General features: G+C 34.5%; 1 protein-coding gene across 4 annotated transcripts in view; it reads left to right on the forward strand.

The window, feature by feature from the left end:
* Nucleotides 1-14,630, forward strand: part of NMI (N-myc and STAT interactor) — a 44,018-nt gene that overhangs the window by 14,356 nt on the left and 15,032 nt on the right. For all 4 annotated transcript variants that reach the window (XM_074216012.1, XM_074216014.1, XM_074216013.1 and 1 more), the window contains 3 exons: nt 4,187-4,293; nt 5,850-6,036; nt 12,861-12,967. In XM_074216012.1, the coding sequence (XP_074072113.1) occupies nt 4,187-4,293; nt 5,850-6,036; nt 12,861-12,967 (401 nt within the window). The remainder of the gene's footprint in view (nt 1-4,186; nt 4,294-5,849; nt 6,037-12,860; nt 12,968-14,630) is intronic.

The following is a 14,630-nucleotide window of genomic DNA, read 5'->3' on the forward strand; positions in this document are numbered from 1 at the left end:
GTGACCAACCTGAGAAAGACCTTGACAAAACCTATTGACAATCTAGAAGTCTGTGTTTGTGTGCGTGTGTGTACGTGTTTGTGTGTGTGTGTGTGTGTGTGTGTGTGTGTGTGTGTGTGTGTGTGTGTGTGTGAAGGTTTTGGTAATAGTTACAGTAAAAAAAATTGTTGAACATTTGGAACACAAATTTATGCAGTTTTATAGCAGCTAGACATCAAAGAAATCTACTAACCCTTAATATGCAAGTAAGAAAGAATTATAAGCAATTCTCCTGAATACAAAGTTTATTTTCTTTATTGTTGGAGTCTCTCAACATGGGATAGTGTATTCTGGAACAGTATGTAATAATGTATTATTATATAACACTGCATTTATGATAACAGTGACATCAATAAAGCCAGCTTAATCCAGCACTTACATTTCATTTTTATTTTAGGTAGAAATGCATATTTATTAGTAGCAACTTAAATTATGAAGTGAATTACAACAGTCAAACCAAAGCACTGGCTAATGAAAGAAAGCCCATGGTCACACACATAGTTAACATGTCAGAGATAGGACTTAAAACCCCGCTTTTTATTATTCCAAGTAGAGGAATTTAACCACTACAGTACACTGGTTACCCTCTAAAAGTTAATAACCAAAAAATAGAACAGTTCATGGGAACTTGTTCCTTAAAGATGGAAATGATCCATTAAATTGACCTGGAAATACTTCTGAGGAAGATTTGGAGAACTGATGGACCTTTCAGCTTCTCTTGAATTAGGAAGCATTGGCCTGGAAATCAGGAGATGGAGGGTTTTTCCCCTGACTCTGTCACTCATTCTTTGTGTGACCTTGAATAAGTCTCCTCATTTTTCTAGACCTGAGTTTTGTCTTCTGTCAAATGAAAGAGTTTGTGTATGCAATTTGTACACAATCCATCACAATTTATATACACAAATCCATCCCTAATATTCTATGATGTTTACTGTACATTAGAATATCCCAAGTGTGGTGATGTCATAGAAGACTAGATATGCCATTATTCAAAGTAAAAAGGTATATGTTGAAGCTGAATAGAATTGATACAATGAATTTTCTTTCCTTTGTAGTCATTGTGTCCTTTCATTTGTGTGAATAATTATGAGTTGAATGCTTGTTATTTTATTATTTTTCACAGAACTCAGATTTTTATCAAATTTTAGTTTATTTTTTTTGCATTGGTAGAATTAATGAGTTTATTAGAGGAAATAGAACCCTGAACCCAATCCCCCCGAATTCATTGCCATTCTGTTGCCTCCAAGAGTAAATATAATTTTCTGTTATTCAAAGCTCTCCAAAACCTAGGCCCTTCCTATATTCCCAAGCTTCTAATATCTTAGTTACTCTATTATTATTATAACTCCTCCAAAAGATCCTTTTCTTCCTCATCTTTCTCCTTTGTGGGCTTCCTGGCTTCCTTCAATCTTATCTGAAATTCTACCTGTACAAAAGATCTTTCCTATCCTCCTTCATCTTAGTGTTTGCCCTCTGGGATTATCTTCATTTTCCCTGTATCTATCATGTTTGTATGTAGTTGTTTTCATATATTCTCTTCCCAATATATTATGAGCTCCTTGAAGGCAGAGCCTATTTTCCCCCTTTCTTTGTATCCCCCTCATTTGGAGTGTGTGACATGTAGTAAGGTGCTTAATAAATGTTTGTTGACTTGACAGTCATAAATTAAATACCAAACAAGAAATAGTTAGTAAAAGAGGAAAGAAAAAATTTCAATTTCACTTGAAATTGAAAAGCCTTTGTATGAAGAAAATCAATACAACTTTGATAAACAAGAGAAATGATTGATTTATATTAAATATCTTTGACAAAGGCTTGATATCCAAGGGAGCAGTGGGACCACTGCCCTCTCTCCTGGGAACCCCAGAATAGCTTATCTTTTTTTTTAATTAAAGATTTTATTTATTTTGAGTTTTACCAGAATAGCTTATCTTAATTTCAAGGCTTTCTACCTCCACTCTAAACCATAGTTCACTATTTTCTAAGAACATATTTAGCTTTTCTCCAGCTACCTAGAGAACACTATCAGTTCTAAGCAATAATCAAACAGCATAGAAGATTTGCATTTCAGCATTTCCTTTATGAACCTATGGTATTTGCAGAAGGATGCCATCAAAGGAGAGGGTGAGCAAGCAAAAGGATAACATATCAAGGATACGTGGGGAATGCCTATTTTTCAAGGCATGTGGAAAGAAAGGCAACTGAGAGTGAGGGCACATGAGTGAAGGAGCAATGAACACTTCTCATGTTGCAAGGCCATGGATCTCTCTCACTGGGCATGCTTCCTGCATGGTGTGGCCTCTTTTGGGTGCGTTTTTTCACTTGGTTTTTGATGATTGCTGGGCAGACTTTCTAGCTTCAGTTTACTGTGACTAGTCTTGGAAACCTTTCCTGATAAGAATAAGATGACAACTCTTTAGTCATAGCCAATGCACATTGTCAGACTGTCCCCAGTCTGTCTTTCAATCTCTTCAGGTTGAAATCAAAGCCCTCTATTCTAAGTAACTCAATTTAGGACTTCCTTTTTGGTTTAAGCAAATAAAATTAGAACCAAAACCAAAAATAATGAAGGAAGCAGGGTAATTGTTCTCTAGCCTATTTCTTGATTTTATTATGTATATCTCTCAGCAGTCTGATTGTTTTGGTGTGTTCTGAAGAGCAAAAATTCTCAATCTTTATTAAAATATATTGGGAATGAACACAAACATATATGATCGAGAATCAAGCAATAGGAATCATTTTTAAAAGATATGCTGCTTGGGAAGGGATCAAAGGGTAACAGATTTAGAGCTGGAAAAGATCCTAGAGGTCTTAGAATCCACTTCCTCCCAATTTATAAATCTTGGGACCATAGGAACTGTGATATGTCTGGGGTCCTGAATTGGTAATTATGTATGTATGAGACAGGATTTGTACCTGAGCCTTCCCTTCCTGACAATTCCAGGACTAGATCTACTATACCATGATTGGGGAGGGATTGAGGAGGAAAGGGAGAAATAAACATATTTAAAAAATTAATATGATATTAAAAAGGGCATCAATAAAACAAAAAAGAATTCTGAATAAAGGCTTACTCATGTTGCATCTTTAGTATTTGTAGACTTTGATAAATTGTGACTTCATCAATGTGAGTATTCCTTCCAATAATTCAGATCAAAATCATGTTCTCTGTCTGTCTCTTTCTGTCTCTCTTGCTCTCTCTTTGCATATATAAATATATAATGTGCATGAGTGTAGTTTGTGACTAATGCTTAAATTATAAATAGAATAATTTAAAAGAATCATAAAAGTGTCATTAACCAGCAAAAATTTTCTCAGATCTCTCAACTAGAAAGAATTTCTACTCTGCCCAGTTAGTGGAAATAATGTTGCATTGTTGGAAACAGTGAAGAGTGTGTGTGACAGCTTAGTAATGAACAGATGTGTTTTTTGAAATCCATCCAAACTTCTTAGTAAAAAATATAAATTAGTAATTTTGAACTTGAGAATTTTATAAATGTAATCATTGCAATAATATTTTAAAGGGAAATACATTGTAATCTTAGAGTTTTTAACCTTTAGAAATTATAATTTCATTGGGGAAAAGGCAAAATATTAGCAATTTTATGCAAAAAAATGTTTCAAATTGCTAATAAGAGAAATGGAAATCATAACAATCTTGAAGGTTCACTTTCATACTGAGCAAGTTAGTAAAATTGATAAAATATGGGAATAGAGACTTTTGGAGAATATTCATAAAGACAGACTGGCACACTAATAAATTGTTAGCGAAGTTGTATATCCATTCTGGAAAGCATTTGAAATTAGGCAAATAAAGTAACTAAAATTTCCATATCTACTGCAAGAAGGACATTTAGGTTATTTTAAAAATGTCAATAAAAATCCACTTTAAAACAAAAAGAAAAATTACAAGATCTCTGGATGATATATTTAGAATTGGAGGATTCTCAGAAGTCATCATATCCAAATTCCTCATTTTAACATATGAAGAGAGGTGAATTGACTTATTCCAGTTATACTGGTAAGTATTAGAGATAAGATGTGAACATGGGTCCTCTGACTGAGTATAAACCTTTTAGGTATTTTCTTATATATTTACCAAAACATTGAAATATAGGAGTCTAATGTTTTTCAAATTTTTTTTCAGTTGCACAGAATGTGATAAAAAAAGGAATACATGTTGTAGAACTTGAAAATAAGAAGGTGCAATTGAAAGCTAAAGCTGTCCCTCTGAAAACAGGCATAAGTCTTCAGGTAAATGAGTAAGAAATCTGTTAATTTCAGGAATATTTCTTCTCTATGTTTAGATTAAAATACAAAGTTGGAAGATTGAATAGATGAGACTAAAATCTGAGATTCCATCAGTTTTTAAGATTCTCCAAAATATGACTATTATTCACTTTATCAAGAAGTTTTAGTAGCTCCCAAGGGTCTAGGATAAAATACAAGTTTCTTTTTTTGTCATTAAAAGTATTTCACAATCTGAACCCAGTCTATATTTTCAGGCTAATAACACCAATTACTCACTATTTAATAAATAAATAGATAGATAAGTAACAAACAAATAAATCTTTTACTACAATTATTACTTTTGCACACCAGTGGATTTTCTCCAGGCTTGCAAAGCTCATCCATCTTTCATTCAGCTATTCTTGGATGCTCAATTGAAAATAGATTATTTTCTTTTCTTCCTCTGCTCTGCTTCAAACTATTCTGCTTATGCTTCCTCTTTCTGCTCTTGGCTCTTTTCTTCTTTGTTTCTTTGGTCTCTGACTTGGCTGTTTACTGGTTCCTTCATCAAAGTAGTGATTCCTTGTGTTAAGTAACTCCTTTAGATTGAGAAACTAAAATGAACATTTCTGCTATTCTTATCACAGATGAGAAATTTATAATTGTCTCATGGTTACAGAGAAATTCCAGTTATCAGAGTGTCCTAGCCATCAATCCCAAAGTACATATAATTATTCAAATATATATTCACATATGTATACACACACATACATGAAGATCTTTTGCTTATTTTTGCCATCAGAAAGTGCTCTTTCTGAGTGGTTGTTTTCTCCTAGGTCCTTTCAGAACAATTTTTATTTCTGTCTAAATACTGAGGCAGTATTTTTGTCAATGTTTTTAGACAAATGTTCTTTTTCTTTCTTTCCCTTTTTTTTTTTAAGGTTTTTGCAAGGCAAATGGGGTTAAGTGGCTTGCCCAAGGCCACACAGCTAGGTAATTATTAAGTGTCTGAGATCCAGATTTGAACCCAGGTACTCCTGACTCCAGGGCCAGTGCTTTATCCACTGTGCCACCTAGCTGCCCCATCTTTCTTCCCTTTTCAATAAATAAAAGGGGCCAAAGAAGAAAGAGGCACCACCTTACACATGCATTCTAAATTCTAGCCAAATTGGTCCACTTTCTCTTGCTCATACATGGAATTTGATTTTCTTCTCTCTTTTTTCTTTACACAAACTGTCCTGAATGATTGGTATACCATCTCACCTTTTCCTCTTAGAACCCTTCTTTCCTTTCAAGGCTAAGCTAAGGTATCACCTCCTGCAGACCTTTCTTGCTTTGTCTAGCAGTCATTCTCCTCTCCCTTAGCATTCTCCTCTCCCTTCACCCACCTTAAATTACTTTGTATTTATTTTGAATATATCCTTTATTTACTTATGGTAATATTGTATTGGTCCAGTAGAATATAAATTGCTCCTTGAGCAGCAGTTTCTGTGTCACCAGTATTTATCACATAGCAGACATCTAATGGATGCTTATACTTAAATTCAACCAATGATTGAATGAAACTATTTCACCTCCAGGTTCACACAAAGATTTCTAAGAAAAAGATTGATGTTGCTGAAATACCTGATGAGTTACCTGAAGAACAGATGAGAGACAAATTAGCATTGAGTTTCACTAAATCGCAGTATGGGGGTGGAGAAGTTGAAGATGTGGAATATGACAGAAATTCCCAAACAGCTGTTATTACATTCCTTGAGAATGGAGGTATGTGTGGTATAATCTTTGGGAAGTTCACTCTTTCAGGTTGTCTCAGTCTCTGAAGAATAATTCCCTCATCTCTTTAATTTACAATTTATTACTCTAAATGTTTGAGCCTGCTTGGTATCTTCCAGAGAACTTGCTTTGAAGTCAGAGAGATCTAAACCTCTAACAGAGTAGCTGTGTGGATATGTGATGATGAGAATTACTTAACAACTCAGTGCTCCCCAGATAGCTTATGGAAGCTTTGCCAGTCTGTTTGTATGTGGAGTTTAACAACAAACCTGAAAGTTTAAATTGACCAAAGAAAAAAGTTCTTTTTAAAACTGCCTTTTTAGCATAATAATAGAGATTTTGAATAATCATTTCAGGAGAAGTGGATGATACAATGGAAATTGTAGTTGGATTTCAAAAATCCCAGATAGGAATTCTAGGTCTACTAGCTGTGTGACCTTTCAAAAAATTGTTTTGCTTTTCTTCTTTAGAATGAGTAGACTGGGCTATTGAACTTTTAAGAGTCTCTTAAAAGTAATATGAGACTGAGATTAAATGCTTTTAATGGCACAGTATATTCAATGTACAGATCTGTTAAGTTAGTACCCAATCTGGACCAATGTTACTTTAATAGTCTACCCTGGACAATAGAAATTCTTTATTCAAAGCCTATCCATATGTGTAGTTAGGCTAAATTTTTTTGGTGTCACTATAGATCTCATTTAGGATGTCTATCATTGTTCTTGGGGTTTGATATAATCAGCAGAATGGCATCCACAAAAAGGAGGATCCAGAGGATTTCACTACCTCCAGAAAATTCCTTTTTGATTTGGAATCTAAGCTTAATTTCCTCCATGACAGTGGCAAATGTATTTGTTGAGCTTGTCTTCCTATTTTATGCCTCAGTATATAGTCAGGAGGTCTCTGAACAAGATTATCTTTTTTCCCCCCATTTGTTTCTTCCTTTATTTTTCCAACTATATGTAATGGTAATTTTCAACAATCATTTTTTATGTTTTTCTCCCTCCCTTCCCTTCCTCTCCCCCTATAAGAAAGCAATATAACTTAGGTTCTATATCTATAACCTTGTTAAATATTGATTCACATTAATCATGTTGTATTGGAAGAATCATTTCACACTGGAGATAAACATTAGAGAGAAAAAATGACATAATTCATAATACAGTTTTTTAAAAAAAATTCAATATACTAAACTTTGGTCTGCATTTAAACTCCATAATTCCATTTCTGCATATGGATGATATTCTCCATCATATGTCTTTTAGTATTATTGTTGATTATTGTGCTGCAGAAACCATTAAGTCCTGGTTCTGCTCACTTCACTAAGCATCAGTTCCTGCAAGTCTTTCCTTGCAATTCTGAAGTCCCGTCCCTCTTGGTTTCTTATAGTGTTGTTACATCTTTAAGGAAATCTCACTTAATTTTACTATATATATATATATATATATATATATATATATATATATATATATATATATATATATGAGATATGTTGGGGAACATTTTGCTCTTCCAAATTAAATTATTTTTAATAGTCATTGGATAGAAACTCAGTTGGCTCTTTTATTCTCTATACTTTTTCATGGGTATGGCTTGGTGTTACTGACCTGCTTTGGAATTTCTTTTGTGTAAATTTATTTATTATTTTATTATACATTATTTTTGGGCTGTATTAAATATTTGTTATCATTAATTATAATCATATAGTATTAATTATAATATTAATCACAAGATTAATCTTAGAATTTTGTGTAGATGGAAAAGCAGGAATATGAGTCAGTAATAACTGATTTTTGACTGATTTTTGTTTTTTCTTTAAAAATTTAGTTTATTTTTGAATCAATTATGAGATTATGTAGATAATTTAGTTTTAGAGGTGGAAGAGAATTTAGAGAATATTAGTCTAATCCTGCCATTTTACAGATAAGGAAAGCAAATGAAGCACAGAGATTAAATTATTTACTCAGAGTCACACAGCTAACTAGTCTGGAATGAGTCTTTCTGTATGAACATCCTCTTGTTCTAGTCTAGTTGCTTTTGTCATTTTTTCTTCTTTTTTTGTCCTCTCTACTTCGTATAGTTCATTAGTGCCAATGATGTTAAGTCTAATTGTCATAGTGACTCTGTTATTGATGGAAAAGAGTTTATTATAGAAATCATAACAGATTTTTTCATTTTTCGTCAATCAACTTGCTATCTTTCCAGTTTCATTCTTAAATTTTCAGGGTTGGGGGGTTGGGGATGGGGCAGTGGTCTGTCTTAACCAAGTCTCTTGCTAAGTTATTTATGAACTTGTATTTCTCTCTGATTCTTCTTGCTTATCTACTGTCTTTCTCAATGAGGCATTTCAAATGAGATTATATTCTAAATTAGTATCAGCCTATCTTTTCACTTGGCAAAGAGAATAAATATGTTTGCCAGCTAAGGTTCTTTTGATTACTTCACTGTGGTGATTGACTTAACATCTATGAAGACTTCCTTAGTGGATAATGATGGTATGTTGATTGCTCTTGTTTTACAGATTTTCCATTTTTTGGCTTCCAAAATTTGCTTAAATGGCATGTCAAATTTGACTTCTCCTAATTTGTTATTGATTTTGATTCTTCCTCTAAGGAGTCAATGGTCTGACTCGATATAAGAGTATGATTTGAAAATTCAGTGCTAATTTCCTGATCTTCCCTCATAAATAATATAAAACAAACCTCTTAACAGAAATCTGATCCACAAAACCCAGAAAGAGAAACTAGGAGAAGATCTACCTCAAGGTTTGTCCTCTGGGATTGTGGGTGAGCTGGGTGAAGAGGGTTGACTCTGCTGGGAGCACAGGACAGGGTCAGAGCCTGAGAACTTGACTAGCCTGATCAGTGGGGCAAGCGAGATCCTGAGACTCCGAGACCCTGAAAATGCAACCAGTCTGACCGGAGATGGGGAGGGTAAGAGTCTGAGAGCTCCATTAGCCTGATTAGCGGGGTGGACTAGAGCTTGAAAGCCTAAAAGCGAGGCAAGCCTGATCTGCCAACTAGGGAGCAGAGGCATTGGTCGTGGCACTGAAGGTCTGGAGCTTGCTGGCAGAGCTGGAGGGAGAGTTCCAGTATTTCATTTCAACTGAAGCCTCTTCCCACACAATTGCAGCCCACCTCTGCCCCAGGCCTATGAGCAGAAGACCTCCCTCAGTAGTGAATAGGAAGAGCAATTACCTTGCCCTAGGGCAAAATTCACCATTGATTAAAGATAAAAATACTCCACAGCTTCATCCACCCACTCCAAGTTAAGGGAGAGGGCCTCAAATTAAGGTCACAGACACTCCAGAGAAAGCAACCAACACAGCCTTCTGGCCAGCCCACTTGTAGTTACTAAACACAGTGAGTAAAGCCTCTAGGGATCTCAACACCAAACCTCTGTGAACCAGCCCCTTGCCAACATAAGGACTTAGTAAAATGAAGAAAGTGGGGGTCCATAGAAAAATTCCTAGAAGGAAAGGACCCTAACTCAGAGAGACCTAGAACCCCTGAAGAGAATATGATCTGGTCTCCAGCACAGAAAACTTCCTTGGAAGATTTGGGAGAGACAATTAACACCTTGCAACAAGAAAACAAATCATTGGAAAATACAGTTGGACAAATGCAAAAAGAAAATTCTCTCAAAACTTCAGTTGGTCAAATGGAAAACTCTTTCAAAAATAGAATTGACCAATTGGAAAAGGAATTGCAAAAAGGTAAATGAAAATTCTTCTCCAAAAAAAAAAGAATGGAGTCTGTGGAAACTATTGAAGTGGAGTCTGTGGAAACTTCATGAGACAGCAAAAGCCTGTTAAACAAAACCTCCCAAAATAAAAAAAAACAGAAGAAAATGTAAAATACCTCATCAGCAAAACCACTCACCTTGAGAACCAAATGAGAAGGGGCAACCTGAGAATTATAAGTCTTTCTGAAAACATTGAAGAGAAAAAAAAAGCCTGGACTTAATATTACAGGATTTGGTGATGGAAAACTGCCCTGATATTGTGGAACCAGAGGGCAAGATTGTTATTGAAAGAATACATCTATCCCCTCCAGAAAGAGATCCTAAAATGAAAACACCAAGGAATGCTGTGGCCAAATACCAGAACTATCAGATAAAAGAGAATATCCTACAAGCCACCAGAAAGAAACAATTTAGATACCAAAGAGCCACAGTAATGATTACACAGGACCTGGCTGCATCAACATTAAGGGATGGAAGAGCCTGGAATGAGATATTCTGAAGAGCAAGGGACCTTGGAATGCAGCCAAAAATTCACTACCCAGAAAAACTGAACCTTTTCTACATTTAATGAAATGGGAGACTTCCAACATTTCCTGATGAAAAGACCAGAGCTAAATAGAAAATTTGGACATCAAACAGGAGGCTGAAGAGACACAAAGTTAAAAGGGCGGGGGTGGGGGGTAAAGAAAAAAAACTGCTATCCAATAAGATGAAACTGGCTATATACCCACTTGGGAGAAAGGTTCTCATAACTCTTGAGAATTGTAACTCTATTAGAGAGAATATACTTAGCCAGAAGTGATGGACACACGTGACTTTTTCTGTGACTCAGATAGAATGATTTAAAAACAACACCTCCTTAAAAAGGGGTACAGTAAGGAGACAGGAAGAGGGAGAAGATTGAATGGGGTAAATCTCATTACATTAAGAGGTACAAAAGACCTATTGTAATAGAGGGGAAGAAGGGAGAAGCTGAGAACCTCTCATCAGACTTGGCTTAAAGTTAATTTACACAAACACTCAAGTTAAGAAACTTATCTTACCTTTCAAGTATTAAAAAAAGGAAAAGGGGAGGGAAGTGATGGGGAGGGGGAGGAAAAGGGGAACTAACAGAAGAAAGGGAGGGAAGAAGGGGAAAAAGGAAAGGGGAAAGAAAAGGGAGGGGGGTTGACATAGGAGGGTAAACACTGAAGGTGACAGTATCCAGAAGCAAAATACTGGGGAATATGGATAAAGGGGAAAAAGGGGAAAAATACAAACAGAGGGAAGATAGCATGGAGGGCAATAAAGAGTTAGTAATTATAACTTTGAATGTGAATGGGATGAACTCTCCCTTAAAATGTAAGTGAATAGAAAGATATGATTTCTCTCTTATCACATTCAACTTAGATCAATGTATATACCATGGAAACACTGTAAAGACTAACAGACTGCCTTCTGTAGGGGAGGGGGGAGGGAAGGAAGATTGAGGGAAAATTGTAAAAGTCAAAATCTTAAAAAAAAGAAAATATTTAGGAAATATATAAGATTTGTGTACAATCTATAAGAGTTTGGTTTTCAATTTCTTCCATCAAAATCATTTAAAATTTTATTTTTACTTAATTTTGTCTTTTGTCAAATGTTGAATATCAAATTGTATTCTGATTTAATTTGAAGATCTTATTGAGTTTTTTGTCAAATTTCTTTCTTGAGTCATACTTTGTAGGAAGTATTGGCTTAAAGACTACAATTATCTTTGTGGTGGTCTTTTTCAAATATTTTTATGAGCACTGAAATATGAGATGACTTAGTGTCTCATGATATTTTGCCATTATCATGAGATTAAACCACACAGAAAAACCTGTGAGCAGTGAGAATGTCAAGAATGGTATGATTCCATTCTTCCAGTAGTACTTCTACCAATTTTATGGTTATTTGAGAGGGATCACATATTCTATTAATATAGCTTTTATAGAGACTCTCAAAGTTTTTTTAAGGCATGTTCTCCTTTTGCGTGGGGGGGCGGTATTCTTAGATGGCCTCTACTAAAGCAAAAGGCAGGAGAGGGAAAAGACACATAAGATGGCAGTTCATTTATTATTTTTCTTTGCTTCCCCTCTGGCTAGGGCCATGGACTTCTTCAAGAACCCAGGGTCACCCTTAGACCCATTTAAGTAGGATATCATTAAAGACCTTACATATAGGAAGTTCTTGATTAAAGCTTCTTGAATTGAATTGTTACCCACTCTTTGAAATTTCCATGATATGCTTTTCTCTTCCTTCTTGTTTATCTCCAGTGAAACAGGTACTTTATTAATTTCAAAAAATTTATTTCATTTCCTATTATTATAAACTTGGACAAACTTGGGCAAAGCTTGGGATTTATTATTTAAAGAATAGAATAAGAGAATTATATGTGCTACTATCAATATCTAAATCTTTTTTTTTAAAGTAGATATTAAATATAACCTGGTAGGAAGCATGCTGTTTACTTCCTGACAATATTGATGGATTCAATTTGCAAATTGAGACATAGTTTTTTAATATGACCACTGAAGATATTTGTTTGGCTTGGCTAGGCTATGTGTATTTGTTACAAAAATCTTGTTTTCTTTCATTATTCCCCATATGAAATTATAGGAGGAAGAGAAATTTGTGTTCATTAAACAATTAATCTAATGGTAGTTCCAATACTGCTCTGCTTGTGTTTCTTTCTGAGCTCCTTTCTGCTGTCTCCTTTGTTTTCTTAATAATTCATCATTGTTCTTTTTTTCTCCCCCCATCCCTTATTTTGTATTATTTAGTTACCTTCCATCTGTTCTTCCCCTTACCCCCAATAAATAAAAGCCTTCCCTTGTAACAAATAAATATAGTTAAACAAAACAAATTCATGCATTCGCCATTCCTGGAAATATATGTCTTTTGAACCTCTCTGTCAAGACATTGGCAGTTACATTGAAATGATAATAACAAACTTCTAAAATTTCAACTAGCAGTAATATTCTGAATAATTTCTTTAGAAAAACTTTTAAATTTTTGTGTAAATAAGTTTCTTATTGGATAAAGAAAAACTTTTTAAAATTATTTTCCAGTTGCTGATAATATTCTCAAATCCAAGAAATATCCTCTTTATACAAATACCAGTTGCTATCAAGTTGCTGTTTCCCCACATGTGGAAAAACTTATAGAAAAATTACAGGTAAGGAAATCTTAAAAAAAATCCACATCTTGAATAATCCAGTAGATGCTAAATCTTACCAATGATAAATAGTTCTGTCTGGTTGGGGTTATGAAATTTCTTTAAAATTTTAAGATTTTTAGAATGAACTTGTTTTTCAATCTTTTATCTTATTATTCCTTTATTAGGAAATAAAGTAAGTTTTTTTCTTTCCTGAATTATTCAGGAAATTATTCTAGTTTTCACTTTACTAAATATATGGACATGGATTACGTTTCTTAGTTTCACTTAGTAGTGCGAACTTGGACAAATCACCTAACCTCAATATTTGTTTCCTTATCTTTAAAATGGGGAGATTTTAATACTTGTCCTACCTGCCTTACAGTGTTGTAAGGCTCAAATGTAATAATGCACATGAAATGCCACATAACCATAAAGTGCTATGATAAAGTGCTATGATAAGCTGTGATTGTTATAATGGTGATGATACTGAGAACTTTAGGACTTAAAATCATCTTTCCACTAGCTGTTGATCAGGATTTACCTTAAAGCTTGACTTTCAATAGAGTGATAGTAAACTTCTTTGAAGTTCAGAAATTAAATCTTGTGTATGCCATATTCTTTGTAAATGAAATGTCACATTTTAAGAGGGATTAATCTTTAGTATATTGCATGTCACTTTCTCTGCAACATAGAATCTTATAGAATTTAACAAAGTATTTAGAGGTTGTGACTTGTCACAGATCACATAGCTAGGCTGTGTTGAACTCAGATCTTCCTAGCTGCTAGACCATCTCTTTTTCTGCTCTGACATGTTATCTCTTTATGTTTATATTTGGGAAAAAGTACCCCCTTTACTAGGTTCTATAATTAAGATATTTTCTGAATATACTTTTCAGTGTATAGTGGTTATTCATTAAAGACGTAGCAAAATGCCATTTGATACAAACTGTAATAGCAATCAGTAGAAAAGGCAACAATTTCAATACCATTTTGTTCCCAGGTAATTATTTCATTTTCTACTTGTGCTTAAAACAGTTACATCTTTAAGTTATAAAAATTAAAAGAAAAAGGGAACTATCTCACTAGGAATGGGTTTTATTTACTGAGACAATGTAGTAAATGTCTTTTTTTTTTTTTTTAGTTTTTGCAAGGCAATGGGATTAAGTCACTTGCTCAAGGCCACACAGCTAGGCAATTATTAAGTGTCTGAGGCTGGACTTGAACTCAGATCTTCCTGACTCCAGGATGGTACTCTATCCACTCTGCCATCTAGCTCCTAACTGTGTGACTTTGGGCATGTCATTTAAGCCAAATTGCCTCCCCTCCCCCCAAAAAAAGAATTTGATCACAGACAGGAAAAATCTGCTCTCTTAATAAAAGAGAAAATTAGGGGTGGCTAGGTGGCACAGTGGATAGAGTACCGGCCCTGGAGTCAGGAGTACCTGAGTACAAATCCAGCCTCAGACTCTTAATAATTACCTAGCTGTGTGGCCTTGGGGAAGTCACTTAACCCCATTTGCCTTGCAAAAACCTAAAAAAAAATAAAAGAAAATTAGTCAAGATTTTTAGAGTGCATGATTCAGAGTGAACTATGGTAGGAAAAATGGAAAGCAAGTATGTACTAGAAAAAGAACATGTAGTTAAGTTACCTCATAGGTCTTTTGCTTTTTTTTTCTCCTAG

Source organism: Macrotis lagotis, chromosome 1 (assembly GCF_037893015.1).
Source record: "Macrotis lagotis isolate mMagLag1 chromosome 1, bilby.v1.9.chrom.fasta, whole genome shotgun sequence".
Classification (NCBI taxonomy): Eukaryota; Metazoa; Chordata; class Mammalia; order Peramelemorphia; family Peramelidae; genus Macrotis; species Macrotis lagotis.